This window comes from Rhincodon typus, chromosome 12, assembly GCF_021869965.1.
Source record: "Rhincodon typus isolate 14 chromosome 12, sRhiTyp1.1, whole genome shotgun sequence".
In the NCBI taxonomy this organism is placed as follows: Eukaryota; Metazoa; Chordata; class Chondrichthyes; order Orectolobiformes; family Rhincodontidae; genus Rhincodon; species Rhincodon typus.
In genome coordinates this window covers 29683810-29701044 of record NC_063343.1, presented here as the reverse complement: position 1 = coordinate 29701044, position 17235 = coordinate 29683810, and the positions used below count along the sequence as shown (strand labels likewise).

General features: G+C 39.3%; 1 protein-coding gene across 1 annotated transcript in view; it reads left to right on the top strand.

Moving 5' to 3' along the window:
• thoc3 (THO complex 3) overlaps positions 1-16292 on the top strand; it is a 16799-nt gene extending 507 nt beyond the window's left edge. Inside the window, exons 2-6 of the mRNA XM_020530374.2 lie at positions 1752-1908; positions 8979-9183; positions 10225-10386; positions 11058-11158; positions 13964-16292. Of these exons, the coding sequence (XP_020385963.1) occupies positions 1752-1908; positions 8979-9183; positions 10225-10386; positions 11058-11158; positions 13964-14127 (789 nt within the window). The 3' untranslated portion in view covers positions 14128-16292. The remainder of the gene's footprint in view (positions 1-1751; positions 1909-8978; positions 9184-10224; positions 10387-11057; positions 11159-13963) is intronic.
• Positions 16293-17235: the final 943 nt, after the last annotated feature.

Genomic DNA, 17235 nt, shown 5'->3' with positions numbered 1-17235 from the left:
CATCCCCACCAACACACACACACGCATATATACACACACACACACACACACGCGCATACACACACGCGCATACACACACGCGCATACACACACGCGCATACACACACGCGCATACACACACGCGCATACACACACGCGCATACACACACATGTACACACGCGCATACACACACATGTACACACACGCGCATACACACACGTACACACGCGCGTACACACACGTACACACGCGCACGCGTACACACGCGCACGCGTACACACGCGCACGCGTACACACGCGCACGCGTACACACGCGCACGCGTACACACGCACATGCGTACACACGCACACGCATATACAGGCACACGCGCACGCATACGCACACGCACACGCATACGCACACACACACGCACACGCATACACACACACACACGCACACGCATACGCATATACACACACACGCACACACACACCCTGCCCGGCCTCTGTCACTGCAACATCCAGCACCTGATAAAGCACCCCCAATACAAGCCCCCCAAAGTGCTTCCCCCCCCCCCCCCACCCCCGACACACACACACACCCGTGCTCGTTCGGTATTCTGTCTCTCTTTTCCCCCCCACCCCCGTCAGAAAAACCAAAAGAGCTGCGGATGTTGTAAATCAGAAATAAAACAGAAAAGCTCAGCAGGTCTGGCAACATCTGTGAAGAAGAAAAAAAATCCTTTCGGGTCCGGTGACCCTTCCTCAGATGCTGCCAGACCTGCTGAGCTTTTCCAACAACTTCTGTATCCCTCCCTGTCGTGACTAGTTAGTAACTTTAACTCCTAGAATCCCTACAGTGCGGGAAAAGGCCATTTTGCCCTCTGAAGAACATCCCACCTAGACCCCAATCCGTTCCCCGTAATCCCACATTTACCATGACTAACCCACCCGGCCTACACATCCCTGGATCCTACGGGGTAATTTAGCATGGCCATTCCACCTGACATGGATGTAGGGCTGGCTCCATGGTAGCACATCCGCCTCAGTGCCAGTAGACCAGTTTTGGTGCCAGCCTTGGGTGACTGTGTGGAGTTTGCACTTCTCCACCTGTCTGTGTGGGGTTCTGCCAGGTGCTTTGGTTTCGTCCCATAGTCCAAAGATGTGCAGGCTAAGTGGGTTAGCTGTAGTCAATTCATAGTTACATAGATAAGGTGGGATGCCCTCCAGAGGGTGGTGCACATTTGATGGGCTGATTGGTCTCTTTCCAGACTCTAGGGATTCTGATTTTGGGAACCTCACATAATTGAAATTGATCAGCAGAGACTGAACTCCTGCAGACTTTGGGTACACACTTTCACTTTTTTCTTTTAATCTTAATTTTTGTGAAGAATGAGGTCAGCCAATTCATACCCTTCTGAAATCACTAATGAACTGTAAATTTTTTGCAGGTCTACCAGTTATTTGAAACAAGATAATGTGTGCATTTTTGTTTAGATGTTTTCTCACATGGAGGCATGATATGAAATCGTGTTCATTACTAGCCATGACTACATAGTTATTTTGATGATGTGCTGAGTGAGAAATGGTTTTCTATGCTTTGAACAAATTTTCAACTGTACTTTCCATCATCACAGGGAAATAATCAATGTGACATTCATTTCCAGGAAAGTTACTCACTCACCAACAAATATAGTCCACCTTTCTTTACAGAAAGCGGACCATACAGCTATAATATTTTTAATTCTCATTCAGTTCACTTATCTTTATATGTTATTTTTGCATATTTCAGGTTAAGGAGAATAATTATCGTGGTCATGGTGACAGTGTGGATCAACTCTGTTGGCACCCAACCAATGCAGATCTCTTTGTAACTGCTTCTGGTGACAAAACGGTTAGAATCTGGGATGTCCGAACTGCAAAATGCGTTGCTACTGTGAACACGAAAGGTATGTTATTTAGGAATTTCCTGGATACTGTAATATATTACTTTACTTTAATGTATAGAAATTTTGTTCATATAATGAAGGGTTAGGAATGACTAGACTGACTACACTATGAAAATGCTGTTTCCAATTTAACTAGTTGAAATGCTCTATATTCAGGATTTTTGTCACCAAAGTTTGCATATCATCGTTCTCTACAAATATACTATCATTTCTTAGTATATTATTTCAAGACTGTAAGATATAGGAGCAAAATTAGACCATTCGGCCCATCAAGTCTACTCTGCCATTCAATCATGGCTGATATGTTTCTCAACTGCATTCTCCTGTCTTCTCCCTGTAACCCTTGATTCCCTTACTATTCAAGAACCTATCTTTTTCCGACTTAAGCACACTTAATGACTTGGCCTCCACAGCCCTCTACAGCAACCGAGTTCCACAGATTAACACCTCTCTGAAGAAATTCCTTGTCATCTCGGTTTTAAAGAGTCATTTCTTCACTCTGAAACTGTGGTCTTGGGTCCTATTCTCTCCTACTAGTAGAAACATCTCTATGTTCACTCTATCCAGGTCTGTCAGTATTGTATAGATTTCAAGCAGATTCCCCCCTCATCCACTAAGTACAGACCCAGAGTCCTCACCCCCAGGATCATTCTTGTGAACCTCCTCTGGACAAGGCCAGCACACCCTCCTTTAGAGGTGGGGCGCAAAACTGCTCACAATATTCCAAATACAGTCTGACCAGAGCCTTGTACAGCCTTAGCAGTACATCTCTGCTTTTGTATTCTAGCCCTGTTGAAATGAATGCTAACATTGCATATGTTTTCCTAACTGCCAATTGAGTCAGCATATCAACCTTGAGAATCCTGGCTAGGACTCCCAAGTCCCTCGGAGTTTCAGATTTCTGAAGCCTTTTCCCAGTTAGGAAATGTCTCTTTTTCCTGTCAAAGTGCAGAAACTCATACTTTCCCCCATTGTATTCTGTCACTTCTTTGCCCACTTGCCTGGTATGTCCAAGTACGCTGCAACCTTCCTGCTTCCTCAGCACCACCGTTTCCTCCACCTGTCTTTGTGTCATCTGCAAATTTAGCAGCAATGTCCTCAGTCCCTTTGTTCAGATTGATAACGTATAATGTGAATAGTCATGCTCCCCACAATGACCCCAGTGGAATTCCACTAGTCATTGGCTGCTATCCTGAAAAAGGCCACTTTATCCCCCCTCTCTGCCTGCTGCTAGTCAGCTAATCCTGTATCTATGCCAGTACCTTGGTCATAACACAATGGGGCCTTATTTTATTTAGCATAACATCGAAGGCCTTTTGGAAATCCAAATGGGTCATGTTCCTTGGCTGTTCTTTGTCTAACTTGTTCATTACCTCCTCAAAACTTCTAACAGATTTGTCAGGCATGACCTCCTCTTGATGAAGACAAGCTGACCCAGTCTCTTTGTACCATGCACTTCCAATTCTCTGCAATCTCATCCTTAATAATGGACTTTCAAATCTTACCAATGACCAAGGTCTGGCTAATTGGCCTGTATTGAGGTTTGTTGGCTCACCGAGCTGGTTTGTTGTTCCGCAGATGTTTCGTTACCGTGCTTGGTAACATCCTCAGTGCAGCCTCTGATGAAGCGTCGGTGTGTTTTCCTGGCTGGCTTTTAAACTCTGGGGTCCGTTGCGATGGATTGCCTCACTTCCAGGTTTCCTCTGTAGTGGAATGTATATGGGGTCGAGTTCAATGTGTTTATTAATAGCCTGCTTCGTGGAGTGCTATGCTTCCAGGAATTCTCGTGCTTGTCTCTGCCTAGCCTGTCCCAGGATTTTGGTGTTGTGCCAGTTGAAGTCGTGGTTCTCCTTGTCCATGTGGATTGAGATGAGTGAGTATTGGTCGTGTCTTTTTGTAGCCAGTTGGAGTTCATGTACTCTTGTTGTTAGTTTCCTTCCTGTTTGTCCGATGTAGTGTTTCTCGCAGTCTCTGCAGGAGATCTTGAGATGCCTACAGGAACAGCATCAGAAAGATTCTACACGCCCTGACACACTCATCACACTACCCTACATCAGGAACACGTCAGAACTCACCACAAGACTTCTACGACCACTGGGCATCAGAGTGGCACACAAATCCGCATCAACCCTACGACAAGTGCTCACCCGAACTAAAGACCCACTCTCCGCCATGGACAGGACCAATGTCATCTACAAGATTCCCCGCAGAGACTGCGAGAAACACTACATCGGACAAACAGGAAGGAAACTAACAACAAGAATACATGAACACCAACTGGCTACAAAAAGACACGACCAATACTCACTCCCTCTCAATCCACGTGGGCAAGGAGAACCGTGACTTTGACTGGGACAACACCAAGATCCTGGGACAGGCTAGGCAGAGACAAGCACGAGAATTCCTGGAAGCATGGCACTCCATGAAGCAGGCTATTAATAAACACATTGAATTCGACCCCATATACATTCCACTACGGAGGAAACCCGGAAGTGAGGCAATCCATCGCAACGGACCCCAGAGTTTAAAAGCCAGGCAGGAAAACACACCGACGCTTCATCAGAGGCTGCACTGAGGATGTTACCAAGCACGGTAACGAAACATCTGCGGAACAACAAACCAGCTCGGCGAGCCAACCAACCTCAAAACCCACAACCCGAGCTACAAATCTACTCCAAAACCTTAGAAATTGTCCTATAGTTTCCTGTCTTCTACCTCCCTCTCTCCTTAAACGGGGTGGGGGGTGTGGGTGTTGCATTAGCCAGTCCTCCTTCCTGACTCCAGTGATTCTTGAAAGATCACCGCGACTGCCTTTACTATCTCCTTAAGAACTTTGTGGTGCAGTCCATCCGGTTTAGATGATTTATCTGCCTTCAGACCTTTGACCTTCCATAGCACCTTCTCCTTAATAATGGCCACTATACTCTCCTCTGCCCCTGACTCTCTCTAGAAATTCTGGTATGCTGCTGGTGTCTTCCACCTATGAAAACTGATGCAAAGTACGTATTCAGTTCCACCGCCATTTCTTTGCTCCCCATTACTACTGTCCAAGTCCTTCTGCAGCCTCCCTGCTTCCTCAACTCCACCTATTGTTGTGTCCTCTGCAAACTTAACAACAATGACCTCGGTTCCTTTGTCCAGATCATTAATGTATAATGTGAATAACTGTGATCCCAGCATGGACCCCTGCTGAACTCCACAGAGAGCTGCCATCCTGAAAAAAGATGCCTTTATTCCTATTCTCTCCCAGTCAGCCAATCTTCTATCCATGCCAGTATTTTACCCCTAACACCATGGGCTCTTCTTATTTAGAAGCCTGCACGACGCCTTGCTAAAGGCCTCTGGAAATCTAAATAATCGCATCCACTGGCTCATATTTCACATTGCCAAACCTTGTATACGTTGTTGTCACATCACTGCAAAGGTACCCTTGTGCTTTTTTTTTCTGGAATGGGCATGCAATTTATTTAACTGCATGATTTTTAAAAAATATTTTGCCCAACTGCATATGTGTGGAACTAAATGGGATTGATTTGTGTATGGCCTGTGGACGTTTTCAGTTGTTGCTCAGCTTAAAGAAAGCACCGTTTACTACCATATTGGAAAGATATTTGTTGTGAAGACCTACAACATCAGAATAGGCTGATAATACGGTGGAACAAAGAGGATTCTTTTAATTCATGAGATGTGGGCTTCACCTGCTGGGTTAGTATTTATTGCCCATATCTAATTGCCAACCAGAAGGTGATGGTTAGCTGTCTTCTTGAACTGCTGCTATTCCTTTAGTATAGGTACACCTGCAAAGCTGTTAGGGTGGGAGTTCCAGGATTTTGCTCCATTGATGGAATGGCAATATATTTCCAAGTGAGGATGGTGAATGGCTTGGAGAGGAATTTGGACAGGTGGTGTTCTGATAAATCTGCTGCCCTTGTTCTTCTGGATGGTAATGTTCGAAGGTACTATCTAAGGAGTCTTGGTGAATTTCTTCAGTTTATCGTGTAGATTGTACATGTTACTGCTGGTGTACTTTGGTACAGGGAAGTTAAATTTTATAGTAGTACTGCCAATCAATTGGGCAGTTTAGTTCTGATGGTGTCAAGCTGCTTGAACATCATATGTAAATCAGGTGGAAGTTGGGATTAGTATCGCTGATGAGTATTACACTCGAGTGTCGACTAAATGTGGTATTTGTTTTCAAAACCTCAGTTTGTATGGTACGTTATGGTAATGTGTAATTAGTTCAGTAGAAATGATTGTATTATTTTATAGCTATTCTTAATACTACTCATATACTGGGTCTGTATAATGCACAGTCAACATGATGTCCTGCAAAAATTCTTCTTGAACTTATCATGCCCTTAGCCCAGTAAAATCTACCATCAAAAATCTTGAGCAGGAATATCACAAAAACACCATCACCTTTTAAATTTCATTCCAAGTTGCACAATTCTGTATTGGGCATTTCTAGCCATTCCTTTATTATTGGGTGCAAAGATCAGAAACTCCTATATAGCATCATTGACTATGTAACTGCTCACTTTTCCAAGATAATCCTATGATCCTAGAATATAATATATTCTTGATCATACTGTAATATAACAATAATCTTTTCTATGCTCCTAGAAACAGTCTTAAATACCTTTCCGACATGTTTTTTTTTAGCTTCCTAAGGTAGGTTATTAAGGTTGAGAACATCTGATCAACTGCCTCTGCTGCTTGCCTTCTTTCTGCAAGCCAGACTTCACCTTCCCTGGCCTTGACCTCCGTTTTTTTTCTTCTTCAGAATTCTTTCACTTGATGTGGGTATCACTAACAAGGTGTAATTTCTTGCCCACTTCTAATTGCTGTTGTTTCTCTCCTATTTTCACTCATGTTTTCTTTAAACCATTTTATTCAGGATGCCCACCGTTACTATATTTAGCATCAACTGTTAACCACTTAACTTCTGTTCCAGGCCCCAATGTTGTGGTTCGCTCCTCTTCAAATCTGCCGTATTCACCCTTCTCCATAAAAATCTACTCTTCACTCTTCTGTACTTACAAACCTTGCATCTAAACTCCAATCTATCTTTCCTTTCCAAATTTCTTGAACATAACATTACCTTCAAAATCTGTTCTCACTTTCCCTATTTTTGAACACATAACAGGTTTCTACCTCTCCCAGAGTTTCAAAGGGCTCTTAAAGTCATAAGTGGCATTCTTTGACTGTGACAAAAGCAAACCACCTTACACATCCTCCTCAACTTGTTTGCAGTCTTTGACACGACTGATCACATCATCCTTCTTCCGACAGTTCTCCATTGTCCAGCTGGACGGGACTGGCCTAGTTCCATTCTTCTTTCTTCAGTTATAACCAGAGAATCATTAGCAATGGTGTTTGTTCCTGCATCCATATTACTTCTGTGCTCTCTGAGGAATCTATACTTGACCTGCACTAATTTCTCATCTGCTTGTTGCCATCGGCAACATAATCCAAAAATACAGCATCAGGTTTTACTAACATACTGATGATGCCCAGTTCTACTGCACCACTACCTCTCTTGATCTCCACTGGCTGATATTTTTCACAGCTTGTCCAACATCAGAGTGTTCCTTCAATTAAGTATTGGGAAGACCTAACATTGTCTTTGGTCCCTGCCACAAATTCAGTTCCCTGACTGTTAACTCCATCCTCCTTCTTGTCAGCTATCTGAAGTTGAACCAGATTGCTGGCAGTCTTGGTGCTATCTTCAATCTTGATGTGAACTTTTGACCATTTTCCTACTTTCCCAACACTGCCTGCTTTTCACTGTCTAGCAGCACCCACCTCTTCCTCGCTCCAGCTCACATGCTAAAATCACCATTTTACCTTTGCTACCTCCAGACTTAACTATTCTCATATTATCCTGGGCAGCCTCACATTTTGCTTCCGATGTGAACATGAACACATCCAATCTTCTGTCTTGCTGAGTCGCATTAACCCATCACCTCTGTGGTTGGTTACTTACGTTATCTTACAGTTTAGTGAAGCTTTGATTTTTAAAAAAAATCTTTTCAAATACCTCTTCCCTTTTCAGCCCTACAACCTTGCAGGGTTTTTGCGTTCCTTCAATTCTGGCTTCTCGCACATTGATTATTTTAATTGCTGCATTGTTGAGGGCTATGCCTTCAGTTGCCAAGGCTCAGTGTTTTAGAATTCCTTCCCATTGCTTCTCCATCTCGATACCTGTGTTGTCTCCTTTCAGATCCTCTCTGAAATCTATCTCTTTGACCAAACTTTTGCTTACCTTTTATAACCATATGCTGTGGATCAATCAAACTTTGTCCGAAAAAAGCCCTGTAAAGTCTTTTGGGACAGTTAATTATATTGAAAATATTATATAATGCAAGTTTTTATTTTCCTTTTATTTTTGGTAACAAATTATTTGAAATACTACCTGAACCAAATTTGTATTAGGGATATTTCAATTTCTTATTTATAATTCACACGATTTGATGTCCTTGGCAATGCCAGTATTTATTGCTTAACCTTAATTGCCACTGAAAAGGTAGAGAACCACATTGAACTAGAGTTCAATTGTAGCAATGCAATTAAGTATCTTGTCCATTTCAAAAAGCAGTAGAGGCAGTCAAATTGCTGTGTGCTCGAGCCACAAATGTACCAGACTGGATGTAAATACCTGGTTTCTTTCTCTATACATTAGTGAACCAATTTTTCTAACAATCTAGTAATCTCGTGTCTCTCATTACTGACAAAAGCCTTTTCATTTCTTTTATTCACTTGTGGGACATGGGTGTCACAGGCCGGGCCAGCATTTATTGCCTGTCCCTTGTTGCCCTTGAGAAGGTGGTGGTGAACTGCCTTCTTGTACTGCTGCAGTCCATATGTATCATTTAATTGAATTAAAATCTCCAACTGTAGGTGTGGTTTGAACTCTTGTATCTGAATCACTGGTACAGGTTCCTGGATACCAAGCCAGTAGCTTTGTCACTATTCTACCATACTTGTTTACATTTTTATAATAATGAGAAAATGCAGTGGGTGCATTATTTTTGGTCTTGAAACAGAAATAATTATTGGTCTGTTTTTAGGTGAGAACATTAATATCTGTTGGAGTCCTGATGGCCAAACGATTGCTGTGGGAAATAAAGATGATGTGGTGACTTTCATTGATGCAAAATCACACCGATCAAAGGCTGAAGAACAGTTTAAGTTTGAAGTGAATGAGATCTCCTGGAACAATGATAATGATATGTTTTTTCTAACCAATGGCAATGGCTGCATCAACTTACTCAGGTAGTGTATATTTTGAATTTCATTGAATTTCTTAAAGATGGTTTAATGAAGACAAATGTATAATTAACTTTGTATAGCATTATAGCAATAAGTTATTTCAAGACATGGAACATTTCTTATGTACAGGCATATCTTTTTAGTTTTAATGAGTTTGAGAAATTGTAAAATTTATTCTCTGCTAATTTTAAAAAATGCTGTTTGCCTTTGCTTGAGAGACTTCATTTCAATATTGTCTATGGTGTAGACATTATCTTAGACATTATAAAAAGTTAAGAATCATGAATGTAGTCCCTTTATTGGCTTTGGTTGGATTTTTGACTAGTTTTTAAAAAAAATTGCAAATCTTGAATTATTTCTTCCTTGCTCCCTAACTTTCTGCTCTCTGGCTGAGTAAATATGCAAGAAATTCCAAATTTGTTTCACTGCTACTTTTTCTGGTATTATAAAAGTACAAAAGATTAGCAGGGTGACTTGGTTTACCCCATTATAAATACAGACCAGAAATTCCAGTTTCTTCTGGAATTACATGTGATGCACAGTTCTCTACATGGGAATTGTGGTTCTAAAAGAACATCCAATTACTTTGTGGTCTGACCAAATGCTGTTCCAAAAACAGTGTAGTTTATGTTATTCACAGACCAATTTCCACCCTGTGGCAAGGGGAAAAATCCCAAAAGTGAGAGAATTGCCCAGGCTGGGGGTTGGCATTAAGGAAATAATGTGGGTGTTCTTTTTGTCAGTGTTGGTCAGAGAAAGTCACCTTTATGTTAAATTTGAGGTCAAAAGAACAAGATGCAAAATACGCATCATCTTTCTACAAAGTTGTACATTCGGTATTATAAACTCAAATAATGGCTTTTTGTAAATTTAACTTTATCCATTGTGTTGAATAAAAATGCTATCCACAACTGTTTATTGTCCCAGTGGATATGCTGTACAGCACTATAGTGAACTTTATACAGTAGCCATCAATTATAAAATTGTGCTTTTTGTTTTGTTGCAATTGCTGAGTATTTCTTTCAATTTATATTTACATTCCAGTTATCCAGAGTTGAAACCGATTCAGTCAATCAACGCACATCCTTCAAATTGCATCTGTATTAAGTTTGATCCAACAGGCAAATACTTTGCCACAGGGAGTGCTGATGCTCTGGTTAGTCTATGGAGTGTGGATGAGCTCGTCTGTGTAAGATGCTTCTCCAGGTGCGTGCCCAAAAAGAACTATGCGTGTTATGAATTGGCATGTTTAGACTCTTGACTATTGATAAGATGCTGAGTGTGAAAAATAATTACTGTATTTTCTGATCACATGTTATGTTGACTACATTTCGAACTAGGCTACCTATGACAAAACTTCTCGTTACTACTGTTCATTATTGACTTTGCATATACATGAATCCACTATGCATTTGTATTTGCACTGTACAAAGAATTATTATTGCAGATTGCTTAAAGTTATTTTGTTAGTCATTATTCTGGATGCATCTAGCTGAAATTTAAGTTAAAATTAATTTTTATTTCTAATTCTATTTAAGTAAGTTAATTTAAAATTCATAAAGTCAAAGGAAATTCAAATTCTTGTATGAAACTGAAATCTTATGTTGCATGAGTTTAGAATTGGCTATAAAAATGATTTCAGTGATATGAATTCGGAGTTCTACAATGAAATGGTAAATGGGCACATTAGATGAAATGTACAAAAACATGAAATAACTGTTCTTCAAGTAAAGTGAAAGCAGAGATTTTCCGAAATATTAGTTTTACTCATGTTTCAATGAAACAGATGAAGGTTTAGAAATAGGATCTGTTGAAGTTTTGCAGTTATCAGGTAATAAAATTTTGTCTACGTTTTTGTTTGCGACTGCTTTCTTCAGACTTGACTGGCCCGTGAGGACATTGAGCTTCAGCCATGATGGAAAAATGCTGGCATCTGCTTCAGAGGATCACTTCATTGACATTGCAGAAGTAGAAACTGGTATGAAAATGCAGTCTTGATTAGTGGTCACTGCTTTTGCTCAAATCATTTAACTTTCTGTAAACTTGAGTATTTTCACTTAAATGCAATGCAGGACTTTGGAAACCTCTTTATTAATATTTGTGCAACACGCACAGGTTCTACTGGCATTTCACAAGATATATATCTTTGGTAACCTTTATCAGTAAAATTCTAATACAGTTCATTGAATTGGAGTGAAATGTTGGTGTGCATAAAATTTGTTTAGTTTCCTCTTTGAGGTGAGTAGTATTATTCTTAGGGGTGGAGAGAATGAAACACTTCCTATTCTTGATAATTTTTTGTTTAACAGGACAGGCAGCATCGGGGAAGTAAGCAGTGTGAATGTTTCAAGTTGAGATAATATTTAGGCAAAATGGCTGTCAGCTGATCTTGGTTGCACTGTTGGGCTAACTTCACGTACTCCTGTGCAGAACCATGCTTACATAAAGATTTTATGTATCGTTTGGTCAACTTTTCTCTGTGTGATCTCTCTCTTCACTCCATTCCCATTCACTGACTTAGATCTTTCTTTCAGGCGAGTGGCTTGCTGTTTAGTTTCAGTTTGGGTTTATGTCAATAAAATTGTTCTTTTGGAGAGCTTGTGCACAAATGATGAGCTGAATGGCCTGGCAAACTAAAACTTCCTGTGCTCTTGACCTAACATTTCCCAGATATTTAAGCACAAAGAAACAAATATTATGTTTGAGACATTCTATTTTTGAAGAGGAGTCCTTTTGGGTTTTGTGACACATGTACTATAGGGTGCACAGCAAATAGAGGAGACTTCACTGTCATATTTTTTGTGCCAATTTAAATGCTGATCATAGGTCAGTCTAACTCATTGGAAGTCTTATACAGTCCCTGAGAGAAAATGTTTTAATTGTCCAGGCAGTGTACATGCATGTGTCTATGGTCTAGAGGATCTGATTTTGTCAGATGGTGCGAGAACGTAACGCATGGTCTGATGGGGATGGTACGCCCAAGTTGATGTGCAGCCAATATTTAGAAATAACCCACTTTAGATTGTTAATGTGAAGAAGACTTAGACCAAGTACAATACAGCAGGGGTAGAACAAAGTTTGCTGTAATTAGAAATAACCGCTCTCGCATATATATGTATTTTTCTGTTTTGTGATCTTTGAGTGAAGTTGCTCATTTTAGTGTGTATTTAATTTTGTTTTGTATCATTATTCGCTATCAACTAAGCTGACATGATAAACCCATCTTATGTGGAATCCTTACCTCCAACACAAAGAAACTACTTTATTCCTTTTGCCTGGATGAAAGTCTAAAGCCAGGCTACGAAATGTTTAAAGGCGATGTGATAATGCATTGCCTAATCTCTGAAACAATATCTCAAGTAAGTTACAGCAAACAGACAAGATTTTGTTTTCAGCTTGAAGAGTTGATGTAGTGCTATTGATTTCAATGCAGCAAAATTATGTTCCATTCTTGTTTTAGCAAGGCTAAAGTCTGCACTCAAAACTAATCTTGCAAGTATGTTATTTTGTATTACTTCATCTGTGTGTTCTATCTTGAGTAATTCATGACCATGATGTTGCAGCTCAAAGTTCCTGTTAACAACTCTTAATCTTGGATCTTTTACTCTTCAACAACTGCTTCTTCAGAACTGTTGGATTGGGATTGGGAGTTTGTAAACTTTTATTTAACTTCCTGGTACTTTCTGAAGTTGTTTAATTTTTGTGAGTCTTTCTTTCTTGTCTTTGCCTTCTAACCTGTATCTTTCTGTCTCTGGTTCATGGTCCTATTCACTCTTAATTTCTGGCCAAAGTGAAAGGGCATATATTTTCATGTTGAACTGTTTCTGAAGCAACCTCCTTTTTGGTAGGTATATAGTTGAAATTATGATTCATGGTGTCATGAGAGCTTTCTGGCCAGCTTACACATCAGAAACTTTTCTTTCCTCTCGATTCATACCTCCCTAAGGGGATTTATCTTTTTGTTTCATCTATCATCTCAGTTATGTTTGTCTTGCACTTTCCTGACTGATCATAAGACAAAACAACAATCTTAGTGGCCTCTGCTTTTCCTTAGTGAGATGTTGTTTGAAAATCTTCAGCTTGTTGGTTTGTTTCTCTCAGAAGGACTGTAATGATCTTTCAGGCTTTGGGAGTAGGAGGTCGATTAGTGTGCAAAATTTGGTAAATGAATCATTAGTACTTTTTTTTTAATACTATAACTTATCAACAGTAACTTCTTTATGGAAGAATCTTGAAAATGGAAAAATTGAAATAATAGGCTTTAGAACATCTTGTACTGTGTGGATAAAGATTTTGCAGAAATACCTCTGCAATTTATTTCAAATTTCATCTTGTTTTTAGCTTTGTTTAGGATGATGATATAAATCTTAGCCATATGAATGACATTTGCTTTTACTGGATCATTGTTAATTGGAATTAAATGCATATTGTATATCCAAAACAATGATTATAAAGAATTTTAGTTTTTAACTTCAACCAGTCACTTTTCTTTTATGAAATGAATTTAGCCATAGGGTAGGGTGTGAAGGTACACTCCATCTACAATTGAAGGATTCTCATCTGTACAGGTTATTCAGTTTTGAATGTCCTTCGGTGTGTAGATTATAATTTGGTTTCTTGCAAATCCATTGTTTTAGTATATGGTCATAACAGTAGTAGATAATTGGCTAATCATTTTTCTCCGGATTACTTGACTTGTTCCACCAGTAATGTCACATTTATAAAAAGTAAAACTGTATTTCATTTTGTTTTGTTGCTTATTTTGTTATTTTTCTTCCCATAGGTGAGAAACTATGGGAGGTGCAGTGTGACTCACCTACTTTCACTGTAGCATGGCATCCGAAACGACCACTCTTAGCTTTTGCTTGTGATGATAAAGATGGCAAGTACGATAGCAGTCGGGAAGCTGGAACAGTTAAACTCTTCGGACTTCCTAATGACTCTTAATATGAGACGGAAAATATGTTTGGCTGTAATGTACATTAACGGCATGCTGAATGAAACTTGTTACAGATGGCTTTCGTTATGGACCAAGAAAGTATGAATTCCATTTTTAGATGGTACTTTGTAGGAAATTATTTTTACATTTGTACCCTGTGTAATTTGAACTTCAACTGGTGGAAAACCAAAACCAGCTAATCAATTAAATTGGAAATGTTTTGTTTAAAAATATATTTAGACAAATATTGTATGAATGTAACCTCTACAGGTTTTGCATTTGATTAATAAAAAAAAGGCTTGAAATTTGGGATTACTTATTTAGTGTTTATTCCATTTGGAATGATACTTGCATATGCGTAATACGTGTCTTTAATATGTAATTGATTTATAAGTCTCATATTTAATTGTCAAATACTTTTTATATCTAAACAGTAATTTCATAAAAATGTATATACAGGCTAGGGTCCTCCTAACTTATCAGTTTTTAACACAACGGGTTCCACTGTGTATGGAACAGTGGATGGAACTGTTTGTTAAGTCACTGCAAAGTTTTATATTTTGTCACATAGGAGACCATTCTAGATATTGGTCACTGGGAAGAATTGCTTCTGACATCAGTCCTGTACTTACCTAAAAAAAAAAGTTGGCACCTATGACTTCTTGTCTCATTGTAGTTGTTTAACTTGAAATCAAGGTATCTGCATCTAAATTATTTTATAAAACAGATTCGGGTCATTAATGAGTCTTTCTATCTGAATCTGTATCCCTAATTCATTTTTGCGATTTTAATTTTGGGTAAATTTAAGCCTCCCCTCTTTATAGGGAAATAAAATTTAAATTTTGAGCATTGGCACTGACTTTAGAAGTGAGCAAGATTTTAAGAGAAACAAAAAACAATATGGCCAGTGATGTCAAGATCAGCAGCATAGCAAGTAAAAGTTACAGATGTGATAATTTTGGGCTTGTTGTTTAAGATGTCTTAGAATGGTAGGCCTAAGAAGCCAAGTGTTTTTGAAACATTGCCACACAAATGCAGTTTCAGGCATGACTCATCATTAAAAGTAAATGTTGTGCCTTAGAACACAACAGTACAGCTCAGTACAGGCTGTTCGGCCCACAATGTTGTGCCGAACTTTTACCCTAATCCTAAGGTCTATCTAACCTCCACCCCTACCTTATACTACCCTCCATATGCCTATCTAACAGCCGCTTAAATGCCTCTAATGAGGCCGACTCCACTACCCTCCCTGGCAATGCATTCCATGCCCCTACCACTCTCTCTGAGTAAAGAACCTACCTCTGACGTCTCTCCCATATCTACCTCCTCTCACTTTAAAACTATGCCCCCTCATAATAGCTACCTCTACCCTAGGAAAAAGTCTCTGGCTGTCTACTCTATCTATACCTCTGATCATTTTGTACACCTCTATCAAGTCACCTCTCATCCTTCGTCATTCTAAAGAGAAAAGCCCTAGCTCTCTCAACCTTTCCTTGTAAGACCTTCCCTCCATTCCAGGTAACATCCTGGTAAAGCTCCTCTGCACCTTTTCCAACGCTTCCACATCTTTCCTATAATGACCAGAACTGGACACAATACTCCAGATGTGGCCAAACCAGGCTTATGATTGTTTGTTTTATCTCAGTTTGCTCTCAAATCTTCAAAAGTAACCACATTGCACAGCATTTTTCAAAAAGTTCTGAAGCAATTAAAAATGAAGTGATTTGAAAGACAAGTTTTCCATAACGTGCTTAACAACCACAATCTCTGTTACGTATCAAGTGGAGTTGAACATTATAAATGCAAAAAAAGGCCTTGATTTGACTTTTTTAATGAAACTGTGACATTGGTAGTGTGGGGAGCCCATGCCCAGGTATGTGCTCTACAAAAGAAATGTCAGATTTTTACCTTATCTTCACAAAACAGGCATCGGCATTATCATTATTGAAGTTGGATCACAATTGTGTTCAAACATCCAGATGTGTGCATATTTGACTCTTACATTGCATGAACCTTTTATGATGTTAAGAACATGTTGAAATTTATAATGTTTGCTTACAGTGTCTGAATTCTGCGCCGTGTAGAAGGAATTGTTCAACACTGTCACTTGGATTATCAATTTGGAAATTCTGACAGCTGTTAACCATTAAATAAACGTATTATCTTTGCACATGCCCTATCTATAATCAGTGTTGTGGAGTTTGTAAGCCTCTTAGCTTTCTCAAATTTTGAAAATTTAATTGCATTACTTATCAGCTGTAACTAAGGTCAAAACTTGTTATTAACGAGTTTCAAAGTTTTATATGCTACATTCCACCTGATGCAGTGAATTACATGAAGTTCAAAAGTTAAGTGCAAAATGACAATCTCATTTGCAACTCGTGCATTGCTGCAATGTGCTGGCTGAAGGGAAAGTTACTGCATTTTAAAAAATCCATTAATCTTGTATGTAAAGGGGATGGAAAAGTAATTTAGACTTTAACAGAACATCATTGGATTTTTGGTTTGACCTTTCTATACATGTAACATCTGGATAAATTAGATATGCAAATTTTAAGAACAGTTCAATACTACTATGTACTGTAAACCTGGTCAATAAAAAGGTTGGATTTGTACCAATGCATGCATTATAAGACTGGCAACTTTGGCCCAAGCTGTTGGTTCCATAAAAGCTTGATGCTGAAATTAAAGCTACCCTAATCAGATCATTTCTCACTGTATTTTGTGCAAATTGATATATGACTCAAAGAGCATCAATTTTGATTCTGCAAAATGTCTAACTACTTTATCCAACCAGGCTAATATATCTTGAATGTCTCACCAAAAGGTGGTGCTAATTGTTTCACACTTTAATAGTAACTTGAATGGTGTTCGTTACTAACAGGATGCTGCCATGAATCCAAAACTGCATTCTGCCTATCACACAAGTAAGTAATGTGAAATATGCACTTCCATGCTGGTGTTATATCAGGTAAAACCGTACATCCCAAAGTCTGGTGGATTATATCAAACAGCATAAACATATTCTCTTGGCTCTTCCCAGCAAGGAAGGCACTGACTGTCGCACAAACAATGCTGGAGAAATTCAGCTGGTCATGGCATCTATGGGGAGGGAA